General features: G+C 39.1%; 1 protein-coding gene across 4 annotated transcripts in view; it reads right to left on the minus strand.

Annotated features, from left to right (window-relative positions):
- Positions 1-4,166: 4,166 nt before the first annotated feature.
- Positions 4,167-14,497, minus strand: part of LUC7L3 (LUC7 like 3 pre-mRNA splicing factor) — a 42,596-nt gene continuing 32,265 nt past the window's right edge. For 2 of the 4 annotated variants that reach the window (XM_049771012.1, XM_049771014.1), the window contains exons 8-10: positions 12,295-12,578; positions 11,294-11,454; positions 4,167-6,308 (exon numbers count right to left, since the gene is read on the minus strand). In XM_049771012.1, coding sequence (XP_049626969.1) covers positions 6,148-6,308; positions 11,294-11,454; positions 12,295-12,578 — 606 coding nt within the window. In that variant the 3' untranslated portion in view covers positions 4,167-6,147. Of the gene's footprint in view, positions 6,309-7,593; positions 7,720-11,293; positions 11,455-12,294; positions 12,579-14,497 lie in introns of all 4 variants that reach the window. The other 2 variants (XM_049771013.1, XR_007493898.1) reach the window with 2 other exon arrangements.

Below are 14,497 nucleotides of genomic sequence, written 5' to 3' on the forward strand. Positions count from 1 at the left end.
ATAAACATACAGTTTAAAAAGTACCCACCCACCCCAAACTCAGCTTTAACAAGCGCGTAACCAGTTCCTCTAAGGCTCCCCGCCCCCCAGGTCCTCCATGGTTTCATCTCCCTTCATCTTCCAATGCAACAGATAATACTGTGGGGTTTTATTAATCTTCACATTTCTTCCATTTACCCTATGATATAATAGCTGGATTTCAACTTCCATGGAAATGGAGTCACAGCAAACATTCTTCTGTGACGTGCTCTTTTTTTTGGTCATATTGCTGAGGTTTGTTCCTGTTCACAGGTGCAGCTGTAGTTCTGGTTGACTTCTATGGAATTCCATTGTAGGAAAAAACCACAAGGTTTATCCCACCGATGAACTGATGACAGACATTGGGGGCTTCCCAATTTGCTACTTTCCCCTTTTCCTGTTATGAATTTTAACTGTGACATTCTTACATCCATCTCCTAACACACATGCAGGCTTCTTTATGGTGCAAAAGCCTTGTGGTCAGATATGGCACACCCAATCCAGTTACAGGACAAACTATTTTCTGAGGTTGTTATTTTGGAACATTGTAAATCTACCAACAACTATCTACCTGGAATGGTTAAGGGGAAGAGACAGATCCACTTCAAAGCAGGAAACAAAAAAAAAAAAAAAAACTTCAGGTACAACAATAAAACATACATTTACTTCTGTTTTACTTGTCAACATACTTTCAAAAATTACATATAAAAAGTGCTGTTTCTAATGTTTCAGAAACATGTTTCTAAATATACGGAACACAAACAGCAAAATTCATAACACTCAGTGCACATTTGCTTAAAGCATCACCACGCATGCACACACGCGCATCCATACCCACAGCACTTGGAAGAGTAGGGGGACTGGAGTGGGAGACAGAGATCACCCACCATTTACAAGAATGCTTTTGGAACCATTATACAAAATGTAACTGTAACACAATATATTCCCAAAATGGCCATGCCACCTGGGGTTTTCATAACCAAAAATCAGAACTCAAACCCAGAAGACTTGGAATGAAGTTCCACCCCACAAAAAATAAACAAAACAAAGCCTTATTTTTCTGTTTAATGTTCAAAGCCATTTGTTAACACTTCCTCCCACTTTATCCCCATAGTGGGATCAACAAATCCAGGGTCTCACACTTGATAGGCAAGATTTTTCTATAGCTGATTTACATCTCTGATCTAAAATAACCGTTATGGGGGAAGGAAAGGGGTGCTCCTCCGGGAGATCAGGAGCCACTCCAGACAATACTCAACCAGCTGAGCTGGCACATATATTTAAAAGCATACAATTCAAAAAAATTCTACTCTAGATTCATGTGCCTCTCCCCTCCCTGGCACAGGAGATGGGTATTTGGGCCGCATCCCACTGTTCAGAGATTACTTCTGGTAGGCTCAGGGAAGGTGCCAGGGACTGGCCCTGGGCAAAGCAAAAGCCTACCAGCTGTCTATCACTCTGGCCCCTAAATTATTTGTTCTTAACATCTCAAGAAATTTTAACCACTGAAATCAACCAGCATAAATCCTCAGACCTTGGAAATTGGGGGTATTAAATGGAAATAACTGTGTAAGAAACCGGGTAAGAGTTGCTTTACTTCAAACTGAAAATAAACGTATTACCATCTTTATGAAGAAAAATCATGTTCTAACAAAAGTCTCTACACAGCAGAGAAAAGGATGCCTAATCGGCAGACGTAGATGACAAATCCCCTGGAGAGGCACAATGGAAAGTCATCAAACCAGAGCTATAGTTGGTAACTGCTTAGTCAGGAGTTCGTCCAACATTTTTTTTAATTATTATGTGAATCCTTTTAGATATATAATTATTTACAAAGTCTATGTCTGAGACATGCTTAAAAATTAACTATCAATGGTTATGAGATATACATTAAATCTTATTGCTGGTTATTATTTCAATAGAGTAAAATAATTTCTCTTGTGTATGACTTATTTTCAAAAAATAATTGCACTGATCCCAATCAATCAAGTAATCTTAATAATCAACTGACATACCTTAAAGGCTTTTCTTTTTTGGGGGGGCCCACACCAGAGCATATGCAGTACTAAGCATTGAAACAGGGTCAGCTGTATACAAAGGAAACACCTGAACCACAGGACTATCCCCTTTTCAGAGGAAACATATAGTTTTTATCTGCATGCATTTCTTGGAGTCATTTAGTACATGGTATTTATTATTGGAATGTTGTGAATCTGTTTACTAATAATCATTTTCACATCAGCATTAATTTGGAGTGTTGGGATGGGAGGCTACCCACCTTCTAGATTTTCACTAATGCAAGACAAGACCTTAGGAATAGAGACCTTAAAGGTCCAAGTCTAAAAAAAAAAAAAAAAAAAAAAGGTCCAAGTCTCCTCCTCAAACCTATATAGATTCAATAGTGATCAACAGAGCTATGAACCCAGAGAAATAAAACTGAAAACTTTTACTATACTTCATTTTTCTAATACCTTAATAATTTAGTGCCTTAGTACTTTAGTAAATGTTTGCCTTAATGCTTAGTAATAGAATGTGATAAACCTAACATTCGTCTTGGGAGGGTTTTGGGTTACACCCCGTTGTTCAGAAGTTCTGACCCTTAGTGGTGCTTGGGGAACAATGTAGCGCCTGGTATCAAGCCAGGATTAGCATACCATGAAAGGTCAGCATTTTTGCTCGCATCCATGGTCCTATATATTCTCTGGTTGGGGGCAGGGGAGGGGATCATTTGAAAATGTCTTTCACACCTCTTAGACCAGTTTGGTCAAACTACACAAAGCAATGCATAGAAGGTGTTAGAAGGTGTCTGGTTTAGTATCAATCTGCCACTGCCCTGCCCATTCAGGTTTTTAGGCAGCAATGGTGGTGCTCAGAGGACAGAGCATACTGTGAATCAAAAAAGCCCATGCCTCACTTATACATGGCAAATGCTCAAAGCTACTTCCCTAGTCCCTGCTTTACACTTCATCCCTCATGTGAATCACTTCTAACAAATTCAGATATCCTAGCTATCTACTGCTGCTTCTCTAGAATCACCTAAGGAAACCACACTGTGACTTAATGATATTTTTAGGCAACAGATCTCACCTGTTGGTGGCCCCTCCTAACTGGCTATACCATATATTTCAACTCATGTAGTTAGGCTACAACACCCTGATTTCTGTAATTACACTAAATGATGAAATTGCCAAAAAATGTACCTGTCAGACCCACCATCATTAAGCATAGCATGACTAACTGTCCCAGATCATGCAGTGGCAGCTTTATGATTCTGAAATTCCACAAGAGGTGTTCCTGGTGCATCCTGCTGGCCCCAGTCCGTGATGCCCACACAAGAAGACAGTGCATGCCAGTGAAGCGCTGTACCATGAAGCAGAGGTCCAGAGCCCAGGTGGCAGCTCTCCAGCAATATGAGCCATATCACCCTGGTAAATTGTCTAATCTACTTATTCTCATTCTCATATAATCTCATTCTAAATAGATGAAAACACCTGAAAATTATGAATCACAAATAACTGTTATATGTAGCTAAAAATGATATGCAACAGATAAAGCTGGCTATAGATAAAAACATGCTGCCAGTTTTGGTGTATATGACAAAAATAACTGCCTGCCTGGTACCAGTTTTTAAATATCTTCATAATATAAGCTACAAAAACCCACATACATAGGTTTACTATATTCATACATAGAAATAAATACATTTGTAATCTAATCAGACCAAATAAAAAATCTTGTTACAGGATTTAAAACAAAGACCAAAAACTAGTAGTCAAAAAGTTTTTTAATGCACTTCTACATTATTATTATTATTTCATCACTAGAGTATAGTGTTTATCAAGTTATTTTGAATTTCTACCACTAAAGAAATTTCTCAGGGATGTATAAATATATTCTAACTCACTGTACATCTTTGCTATTAAAAGCAAAATCAAACTTATGACCACCCAAAATTGAAGCACCATTATTAAAACATTTAAATTGTGGAAGTTCTAAAAAGTTAGTCTTAAACAGAGCAAGTCAGATAAAATTGTACACCAATACGCCTAGATAACAGTGTACCTTATATTTAAAACAAGGGACTAGTTCAGAGTCAATAACTTTATTAGAAAAAGATTAATACTAAAACTTTCAATGACAGAGACAAGTTTGTAACAGAAAGTCAGAGATACTTTATTTTCACTTCTAAATCCAAAGGCTAGGTATAGCAGAGTTGTAAAAACGAAACCCCACTTATGATTCACACGAATACTAATGTTTAATCCCGTTTTCAAAGTCCAAGAATGAAAACTTGCAATTCAACACTGAGCAAGCCACATGTTTAGGTAATATTTCTTAAAAAGTCTTAAAGGAAAAAAATATTATACAGGACCTAAGTTTTCAGTGGCATATATGCTATTAACACATGTTCTGAAATCTGGTAGGTCACTTCAGTCCTGAATTAATTTTTAAAATAACAATTAAAAAAACAAACAAACAACTAACTGAGCTTTATACTTTTCTATGCCACTATATCTTTCTTTCACCTCATTTTAATGTTGATCTTCCCTTTAGGCCGTTTTCAGTATTCTTCAAAAAATCTTCCAACAGTAATCCTACAATGCAAAATTTGGGGAAAAATGATAATTAGACAGCATGTAAAAGGTAGTATTTTATGGCTATGTGTTGGCCCAGTCACTAACTGCTAATTAACATGTATATGAAGTGTTTGTATTCTTACATTATATACTAAGCCATCTGTGTGGTCCTATAGCCATGTGCCTGTGTATGCCCAACTATGTGTGAAAGACTCACACAGAAAGAACATTACACTGCAGTCCTAGAAAAGGAATGCCATTAACAAATCTTATTGGTACTTCCTTTCATTAGGAATATTTTATCCCATGCCACTAGCCCAAAGAATGAACAGTTTACAGGTTTCAAGAACTCTGATAAAACCTGACTTTTAAGTTCTTTAAAAACCCAAATTCATTCTATACAATTCATATGTTCATAATTTTACAGAGCTTGAAGGTGTCTATTCTTGCTATTCACTGCTGCTTAAAATGTACCAGCCAGTGATTATTTCTATCTACTAAGGTTGGCTGCAAATTCTCCTACGCAGTATGAAATATTAAACACATACCTCTTAAAGACTTGAGAATTGCATTGAATGTACAAGGCGAATAATATGAAGTGTTTATTGTATTTTAAATTCTTTAAAGATATCTAATTCTGGGCACCACTGCATCCCTACATACAGTTGAAGAAAAATTCCATTCTGTTAACATTTGATTTTTAAGTTTTCACACAATACACAAAAAAATCCCTCTGCACTTCTTGTAAAGAACAAAAAAGATACACAACAATTAAGCGTCAAGATCACAGGCAATAGCATTCAAACATGGATGTGGGTAGAGAAAGGAGTACCTGGCATGAATACCTGCTTAGTTTGACTGAATCCTTGATTTTTAATTTGGCTTTTCATGGGCCGCTCACAACACCAACGCTGTGTGAGGTATGGTAGTCAGCTGCAATAATTCATAAACCCTACACTTCCATCAATCCAATGCTACTGGCTCTCGAGTTACAGAACAAACTGCATTAGAATGCAAGGCAATAAAGCAAAAACTAGAAACATCCTTGACAAAGAAATACTAGCAGTTTAATTAAAACAAAGTAGTCCAACATGTGCCTCAGAAATATTAAGTTTTTTAAGCATATGTCTCTGCCAATGTACCAACACAAGATGGACTTAATACCAAAAAGAAAAAAAAACAGTTCAAACCTTTTTATTAAAAAAAAAAAAAAAAAAAAAGAAATGACAGCAAAATCCCTAAAAAAAGGATAATTAACTTTTCAATGACGACTATATTACAAATGTGGGCAGTAACTTCCAAAGAGGCACACTAATGGGGGCACGAGTCCGCTACAAAATAGCTGAGACAAAACAATGTACCTCAAAATGTTTTGCAGGACTACACTGTCTTTTCCTTCAGAAGATGTTTTTGCATGTCTTCTTACACGGCTTAGTTCCATCTTCATCTGTGCATACTTACGCTGCACTGTCAAACAGTAACAAAAAGCCCTAATCAAAGTGAGAAACAATACACTTACCTCTGTCTGATCTGAGGTCTTATCAGATCAGTTTTAATTGGACTGAGTGTCACCTTCAGATTTAATGTCTTCACTGGTCCCATTGACCTCATTCTTAGTATCACTTTCCTTTGATTCAGTGTTTGGGTCTTCACTCTGCTTTTCTCGACTACTGGACTTCACACTACTTTTTTTATCATCAGATCCCCTCTTTTCTGCCATAAAAGAAGACATTATTCGTGGATTTTAAAGTAAAATATAATGCATATTTGATACTTTGAAAAGTCAAACAACCGAGATATGAAAAATAAAAAACATTTCTCACATACTGCCACAGTTTGGTGAATGTATCAAAGGATAAGATTTGTACCAGGAAATTAAGGAAAGCTATTAAGGAATAGTGGGCAAATATTCCCAAATACTTGAAAAGCACACAATGCCCAATCAATGCACTGGATTCTAAAGTAAATTTCATTCACATGGAGAAAAAGTACATCAAAAAGCAAGGAAGAAGATATGAAAGACTGTACATTAAAAAAGTTGACAGTGGGTCAGAGCGACAGTATAGCAGATAAGGTCTTTGTTTACTTTGCATGCAGCCAATCCAGATTCGATGCCCACCATCCCATTTGGTCCCCTGAGCACTTTTTTGGAGTACTTCCTAAGCACAGAACCAGGAGATAACCCCTGAGCACTTAACAGGTGTGTACCAAATTCAAACCCCTCCAAAATACATTTAATATCACAACTAAGTCTACAGTATTTGACACTGTAAATACAAAAGTACAAAAAGTTGATTATGTAACAGGCATTTCTATACAACAATGTAACTTAATGCAAGATTATATTTAAATATTCAAGGGACAAAACTAGTACTAATCAAAGAAAACAAATCTTAAAACCCAATAAAAACAACTTTGAAAATTTACTAAAAATAATGCTATATTAAAGGTCTTTCTTCTCCAAAGGATAACTTGAAATTCAATTCAGCCATAAATGAAAAAATTAGATTTAGCATTTTTCTGTGCTGTAGTATTTGCCATGATAAAACCTCAAACTTGAGGCAAGATGTTGTACATGGAGCAAGCATCATTCTTGTTTTTTTTCTTTGTTTCTGAGTAATGCCTAACAGATTTGTACAGAATGTTAACTAAAAGCTTTCCAAATGAAAAATTATTTTCCCCTTAAAATGAAGTTAAGAACAGCCAACCTCTAGCAGAGCGGTGCATAAGACAGAAACACATTCTAAGATAAGCAGAGAGCCCTCTACATACCTCAGACAATTACTCAGACACAACACCAAATAACTTGGAGATGGATGGAAATGAAAACAAAACACGATGTGTCATCACTCAGATGCAGGAATTAAAGACCTTATATGTCCATAACACGTGCAAAACACTTAAAAAGCAATGTCCAAGTAGTTTAGTATAGGACTTGCTTCATTCATGTCTGTCTGTCCACTCCGGGGAGCTGTGCCAACAGTGTGCTCTAACTGACCTTGTGGGAAAGTCCTCCCTTTGTGCCTTATGGGCTTCTCCGGTGCACAGGTGACTTCAATGAGGAAGAGTCGTCTTGTTGCCCCGTAGAGGACTAGTAGTCAGTCCAATAATCTTATCTTCTGCCCTATGTAAATATGGTAGATCTTAATAGTCCTAAGGACATCCACGAAATGTGGTGGATTATAGGACTATGGATTAAAAAAAATAGGCACGTTCTCTTGGTGGAAGAAAAAAGGCTTGTGTGAGAAACACTTTTTACATTTGTGGAGTTAGAGAAACTGCTTCCATCACAGCACCTGGAGCAGTGATGCATTTGTTCACTACCATTACCAGAGGCTCCTACTACTATTTTACCCAGCCTCAATGTCCAAGCCTTCAGGCTTTCAGTTACAGTGCACTGAGGAGTGCTTAAATGACCAATTGGGCATCTACAAAAAGCAACCAATGCTTCCAAAAGACCCCCCAAAGTTTAAGATATATGAAGTATAGTATAGCCAATCTTTCAAGATGAATTTGATACATTTTCTCTGAATCTTCTTTCCTTCCTCTGTATCTAATGAGATAAATCCCTGATTGTTGTTCATACATCAGTATACAATGGGAATCATTTAAATAAATTCTATTGAATTTCATAATGTTATAAGCACCTGGTGATTTTTTAACACTATCCAAAAATTACATAAATACATGGAGCTTGAGAGACAACACAGTGGGTTGAAGCTTGTCTTACATGTGGCTAACCCGGGTTTTATCCCTGGCTTCCTATATAGTCCCGAGTCCATCAGAAGTGATCCTGACTCAGAGGCAGGAGTATAGCCTGAACACTGAGAGGTGTGTCCCAAAAATCATAAAGAAAGAACAAAAAAGCAATTACATAAACACATTTGCTAATGACCAAGCAAGTGACTTTTATTGGTTCAACTCTGATCCCAGTTATAAAGGTTAGCAAGTTTTTGTCCAAGAAAATCAATTTAGAGACACCAATGACAAAACAGAAGGGCTTTAGCTTTCAAACCAAGTGATTTATTAGATCTGACACTTGTATCTAGCTCGAGAGCTGATCCTTTACTCCAAAAAACATCATACGAAGAGCCTTAACAAAAAAAAAGTTGGTGCAACTCTGAATTAATGTAAACTATTGTAAAATCAGTTAACCATATGTAGCAATTGCCTTTCGAATCACAAAAGCAATTTCTGAACTTAAATGGCAAAAAAAATAGGCCAGAGCAATAGCACAGAGCAGGGTGTTTGTCTTGCATGCAGTTGAGCTGGGTTCGACCCCCAGAATCCCATATGGTCCCCAGAGCCTGCCAGAGTGATTTCTGAGTGGAGAGCTGGAAATAGCCCCTAAACACCCTCGGGAGTGGCCCAAAAACCAAAAGAAGTGCAGACTAAACCTTGTGACAATAAGCTTAAAAAAAACAACAACAACAACAAAAAAAAAAAAAACCGGGGCCCAGAGAGATAGCACAGTGGCGTTTGCCTTGCAAGCAGCCAATCCAGGACCAAAGGTGGTTGGTTCGAAACCCGGTGTCCCATATGGTCCCCCGTGCCTGCCAGGAGCTATTTCTGAGCAGACAGCCAGGAGTAACCCCTGAGCACTGCCGGATGTGGCCCAAAAACAAAAAACAAAAAAACAAAACAAAACAAAAACAAAAACAGAAGTTAATTGAAAGTGTGAGGAGCCGGGAGAGATAGCATGGAAGTATTTGCCTTGCATGCAGAAGGACGGTGGTTTGAATCCTGGCATCCCATATAGTCCCATGTGCCTGCCAGGGGCCATTTCTGAGCGCAGATCCAGGAGTAATCCATAAGTGCTGCCAGGTGTGTCTCAAAACAAACAAACAAACAAACAAAAGAAAGTGTAAAAGTGTAACCTTATGTATGCCCCTTCCAAGGTCACTCCTGAGCAGAGAGCTAGGGATGGTCCCTAAGCAGAACCAGGTATGATTCCTTCCTAGCCCTCCAAAAATAGAAGGGGGAGACAAAAAAATAGAAGACAAAAATATACATCCATTATGGGTGCTGCGAGCACTCAGTCTAATAAAACCCTAAGTCAAGCAAAACAAAATAGCTCACTCACTTTAGCTAATTCTAGCCCCCTCCAAAATGATGGGCATCACATAAAGTCCAGTATTTCATAAACTCAAACAGAAGCACATATGTTGGTGATCAAACATGACAAGGTTAAACAAGATGGAACAAGCACAGCTAAGAAAAGAAACAGAAACTCTTGTGCTTCCTTACAACTATGCAGAACAGTTGCAATAAATACAAAATAAAAGATGGTCATAGACACTGAAGAAATATGTAAAGGATATCCTGAATAAGATTTCAATGCACTTAAGTTAAAGGTAAGACTATCTTTGTGAAAACATGTTAAGCATTTTGAGATTTATTAATTTTACTAATAGTGCCTAGTGAACCAGCTACTAGAAAGTACCAAAACTTAGAAGAGTGTGGGGCCGGAGAGATAGCATGGAGGTAAGGCGTTTGCCTTTCATGCAGGAGGTCATCGGTTCGAATCCCGGCGCCCCATATGGTCCCCTGTGCCTGCCAGGAGCAATTTCTGAGCCTGGAGCCAGGAATAACCCCTGAGCACTGCCAGGTGTGACCCAAAAAAAAAAAAAAAAAAAAAACTTAGAAGAGTGTCAGAGCAATATTATAGTAGGTAAGGGGCTTGCCTTGCTTGCAGCCTACTGATCCCTAGCACCATAGTCACCCAAGCCTGCCAAGAATGATTTCCTAAGCACAGAGCCAGGAATAATTCCTGAGCACTGCTGGGTGTGGCCCAACAACAAAGTAATGAATGAATATTCCTCACTACATCTGGAATATTGTGGCAAGTTGGGTGGTGGTGGTGGTGCAAGCCACACCTGGTAGTGCTCCAGAAAACACCAAAGACTGAATCTGTGTCAGTCGCTTGCAGTGCAATCACCTTTCCCAATGTATCATCTCTCCAGTCTCTATAGCAAACTTTTCTTTAATGCAGCTAATAACCAAGATAATAAATTCCACAGACTTTAATAACCCTGACAGGTAACAAAATATCCTAAAGAATCTAAATGATAAGGGGCCGGGCGGTGGCGCTAAAGGTAAGGTGCCTGCCTTACCTGCGCTAGCCTAGGACGACCGCGGTTCGATCCCCCGGCGTCCCATATGGTCCCCCAAGCCAGGAGCGACTTCTGAGCGCATAGCCAGGAGTAACCCCTGAGCGTCACCGGGTGTGGCCCAAAAACCAAAACAAAAAACAAACAAACAAACAAAAAAAAAAGAATCTAAATGATAAACTTTCAAGGCTGGGAAGAGTACAGGAATTAAGGGTGTTTGCTTGCGCTGCATCCTGCTAATTCCAGGTTCAAATCTAGGTACACATATACATAATATGATTTGCTGAGAACTGCCAGAAGTGATCCCTGAGCACACGGTGTGGCTCAAAAACAAAAATAAGCTTTTAGATTACAAGTGAAAGGTGCAATTTTAACATAGTGTATAAAAATCAACCAACCAACAGGCCAACTATCATCCTCCTAAATCAGAACATACGGGAAGATAATGTCAGGCTACTATTGAATAAGCACTCACTACTACAAGAAAGAAGCATGGTTTGAAATGAAATCCTGCCTTTGCCAAAGAAGAGTGACTGGGAGACCAAGAGTGAAAATACCTTAAAGATTTAAATTCTCACAGAAACTAACCTTTCTCCTTGGATTTTCTATCTTGTTCTCTTTCCCGACTTTTGCTCCTATGCTTATATGACTTTCGATCTCGGCTTTTTGATCGTCTTCGGTCCCGGCTACGAGATCTATGCTTTCTTTCAGATCTATCGTGACTTCTGCTTCGTCGTCGATCTCTACTTCTTAACAATTTAAAAGAAAAGAAAATTCTTCAATTGAAGTTAAAGAGTAAAAATTAAGGAATTACCATATTTTTTGCTCTATAAGACACATAGTTTTTAGACGAGAAAAAGAAAAACATACATTCTAAAGCAAATAATGTACTAAAGTATTTAATAAACTATAACAATATTTCAACCATGGTAAGTGAACAGCAGTCAACATGGCATTAGAATCATTATGACTGTCATTAACAAATGGAGAGTTTAAGTTACGAGTAATCTTCTAGTTTTCTGGAAGCCCCAAGAACTCAGCTGCAGGCAGCATTTGCTCCATAAGACGCACAGACATCCCCCCCAAGGAGTTTTATGGTACGAAAAATACAGTATATACTATTGAATACATTTAAGAACTGTGGGTCAGAAATACAATACAGTAGCTCAGGTACTTGCTGCTGTGCATACAACCAAACCAGGTTTGATCCCCACTAGTTGCATGGTCCCGAGTAAAGCCAAGACTAAGCCCCGACAGCTAATTGTGGCGCCCCCACAAAAATGACCTCCCCCAATAAATAATTTAGTGTGGTTCTTTCATTATACTTGAAGTTGTTCAAAGCAAACTGAATGACCTCATCAAGAATTACTTGTAACTTTAGAGTCAATGAAAGAGGAGCCCTTAGAAGATCAGCTACCACAATAACTTCATAATAAATTTGCTGAATGGTAGGAAATAGCAAGACATTCAAAGAGATTCAAGTACTACTTCAGCCCTCACAACTTAGCAGCACCAGGGCCAAGGAATATGTGCAGTCATTAATGTGTCTGCGCATTCAGCAGGCACCCTATTTCATGCACTCAGAATACCTGCTCCGCCTTCTCTCTCTACTTCGTGATCTTTTGTGATCTCGAGACCTGCTACATCTCCTGTCAGAAGTTCGACTTGAATGTCGACTTCGTGAACGGCTTCGCTTTCTTCTTTCTCTGTCTCGAGCCCTTTCTTTTTCCCTTTCCTCCTCCTCTCTTCGTCTTTTCCTTTCTCTTTCTTCCCTTTCTCTCTCACGCTCTTTTTCTCTTTCTTCTCGTTCTTGCTTCTCCTTTTTTAAGCGTTCATCACGATCTGGTTCTTCAGTTCTTTTTCTTAATTTCTCCTATAAAAATCAAATTGGATTTTTATAAACTCTAACCAAGAGATGGGGCAATGGTGTTAGTTAATATGAAGCTGTAAACCAATTCAGAATAAATAGTCCACAAGGAAACAGAAATTCCAACACTAAGTATCCACACAAAATATATCATGATCTGATGAAATCCTCAAGAATATGTTCAGTGGTGTGGCAGGTTTGCCAAACAGCAATGCTCAGGGGACTACAAAGCATAGTGTTGGGTGAATGGTCCCTGGGTAGATATATACAAGGTCAAGTACCTTAGTCACTGTGCTATATATGTCCAGCCCAACAATATTTTTTCCCCAGATTCATAATGTGAAGGCAACTAAGTGCCTTGATAATCTGATTAAAAAAAAATCTTGAGGGCCCGGAGAGATAGCACAGCGGCGTTTGCCTTGCAAGCAGCCGATCCAGGACCTAAGATGGTTGGTTCAAATCCCAGTGTCCCATATGGTCCCCCGTGCCTGCCAGGAGCTATTTCTGAGCAGACAGCCAGGAGTAACCCCTGAGCACTGCCGGGTGTGACCCCCCCCCCAAAAAAAAATCTTGAGATTATCACTCCTTCGGGGGGGGCAGAGAAATAGCACATGGTAGACCCAGAACAGACCTAGGCTCGATTCCCAACATCCCATATGGTCCCCTGAACATGCGAGGAGTGATTTCTGAGTGCAGAGCCAGGAGTAACCCTTGAAAGACGCCAGATGTGGCCCCTCCAAAAAAAAAAAAAAGAGAGAGAGAGAGATTATCACTGCTTCAAAAACCTCACTAGGGGCCAGAAAGATAGTACAACCAACCTGGGTTATATCCAGAGCATCCCACATGATCCCTCAAGCACTAGGAGTAATTCCTGAGTGCTGAGCCACGAGTAAACCCTAAATACTGCTGAGTGTGCCCCATCACACACAAACACAAAACAACCTAATACTTTATCAGTAATGTATCAAAGAGGCATGCATTATCTCCATGTGTACAATTAGGTTATATATAGTTTCATTTCAACTATAGCTAAAATATATGTTGAGTAAGTCCTAGTTACAGCAATAAGAAAATTAAAGAAACTTAAATTGGACAAAAATATTTAATAAAATAGGGGCTGGAGAGTATCATGGAGGTAAGGAGTTTGCCTTGCATGCAGGACAGTGGTTCAAATCCTGACATCCCATATGGTCCCCCAAAGTCTGCCAGGAGCAATTTCTTTTTTTTTTTTTTTTGGTTTTTGGGCCACACCCGGAGATGCTCAGGGGTTACTCCTGGCTGTCTGCTCAGAAATAGCTCCTGGCAGGCACCGGGGGGGGGGGGGGGGGGGGAGAAGACGGGGACCATATGGGACACCGGGATTTGAACCAACCACCTTTGGTCCTGGATTGACTGCTTGCAAGGCAAACGCCGATGTGCTATCTCTCCGGGCCCACCAGAAGCAATTTTTGAGCATAGAGCCAGAAGTAACCCCTGAACACTGCCGAGTGTGACCCCAAAAAAACAAAAAATAAATTAATTTTAAAAAATCACTCTTTACAGATAATATGATATACATAAAAAATCCTAAAGAGAAAATGTTGTTTGCCTGCATGCAACTAATCCAAGTTTAATCCCTGGTGTGACCTTACCCCCCAATTATTTTTTGGTTTTGAGTCATACCAGAGCAGTGTTCAGGGTTTATGGCTCTGCATTCATTCCTAATGGGCTTGGGGAACCAGATGGAATGCCAAGGACGAACCCTACTTGCATGTAGGCTACATGCAAGGCAAATGGACTACCCCTTGGTCCGTCCCCCCAAAAAATATTTTCTTGAAAGAGATTTCTCAAAAATTAAAGATAAGGGGCTGGAGAGATAGCATAGAGGTAAGGCGTTTGCCTTTCATGCAGAAGGTCATTGGTTCAAATCCCGGCATCACATATGG

The sequence above is a fragment of the Suncus etruscus genome, chromosome 1 (genome assembly GCF_024139225.1).
Source record: "Suncus etruscus isolate mSunEtr1 chromosome 1, mSunEtr1.pri.cur, whole genome shotgun sequence".
NCBI lineage: Eukaryota > Metazoa > Chordata > Mammalia > Eulipotyphla > Soricidae > Suncus > Suncus etruscus.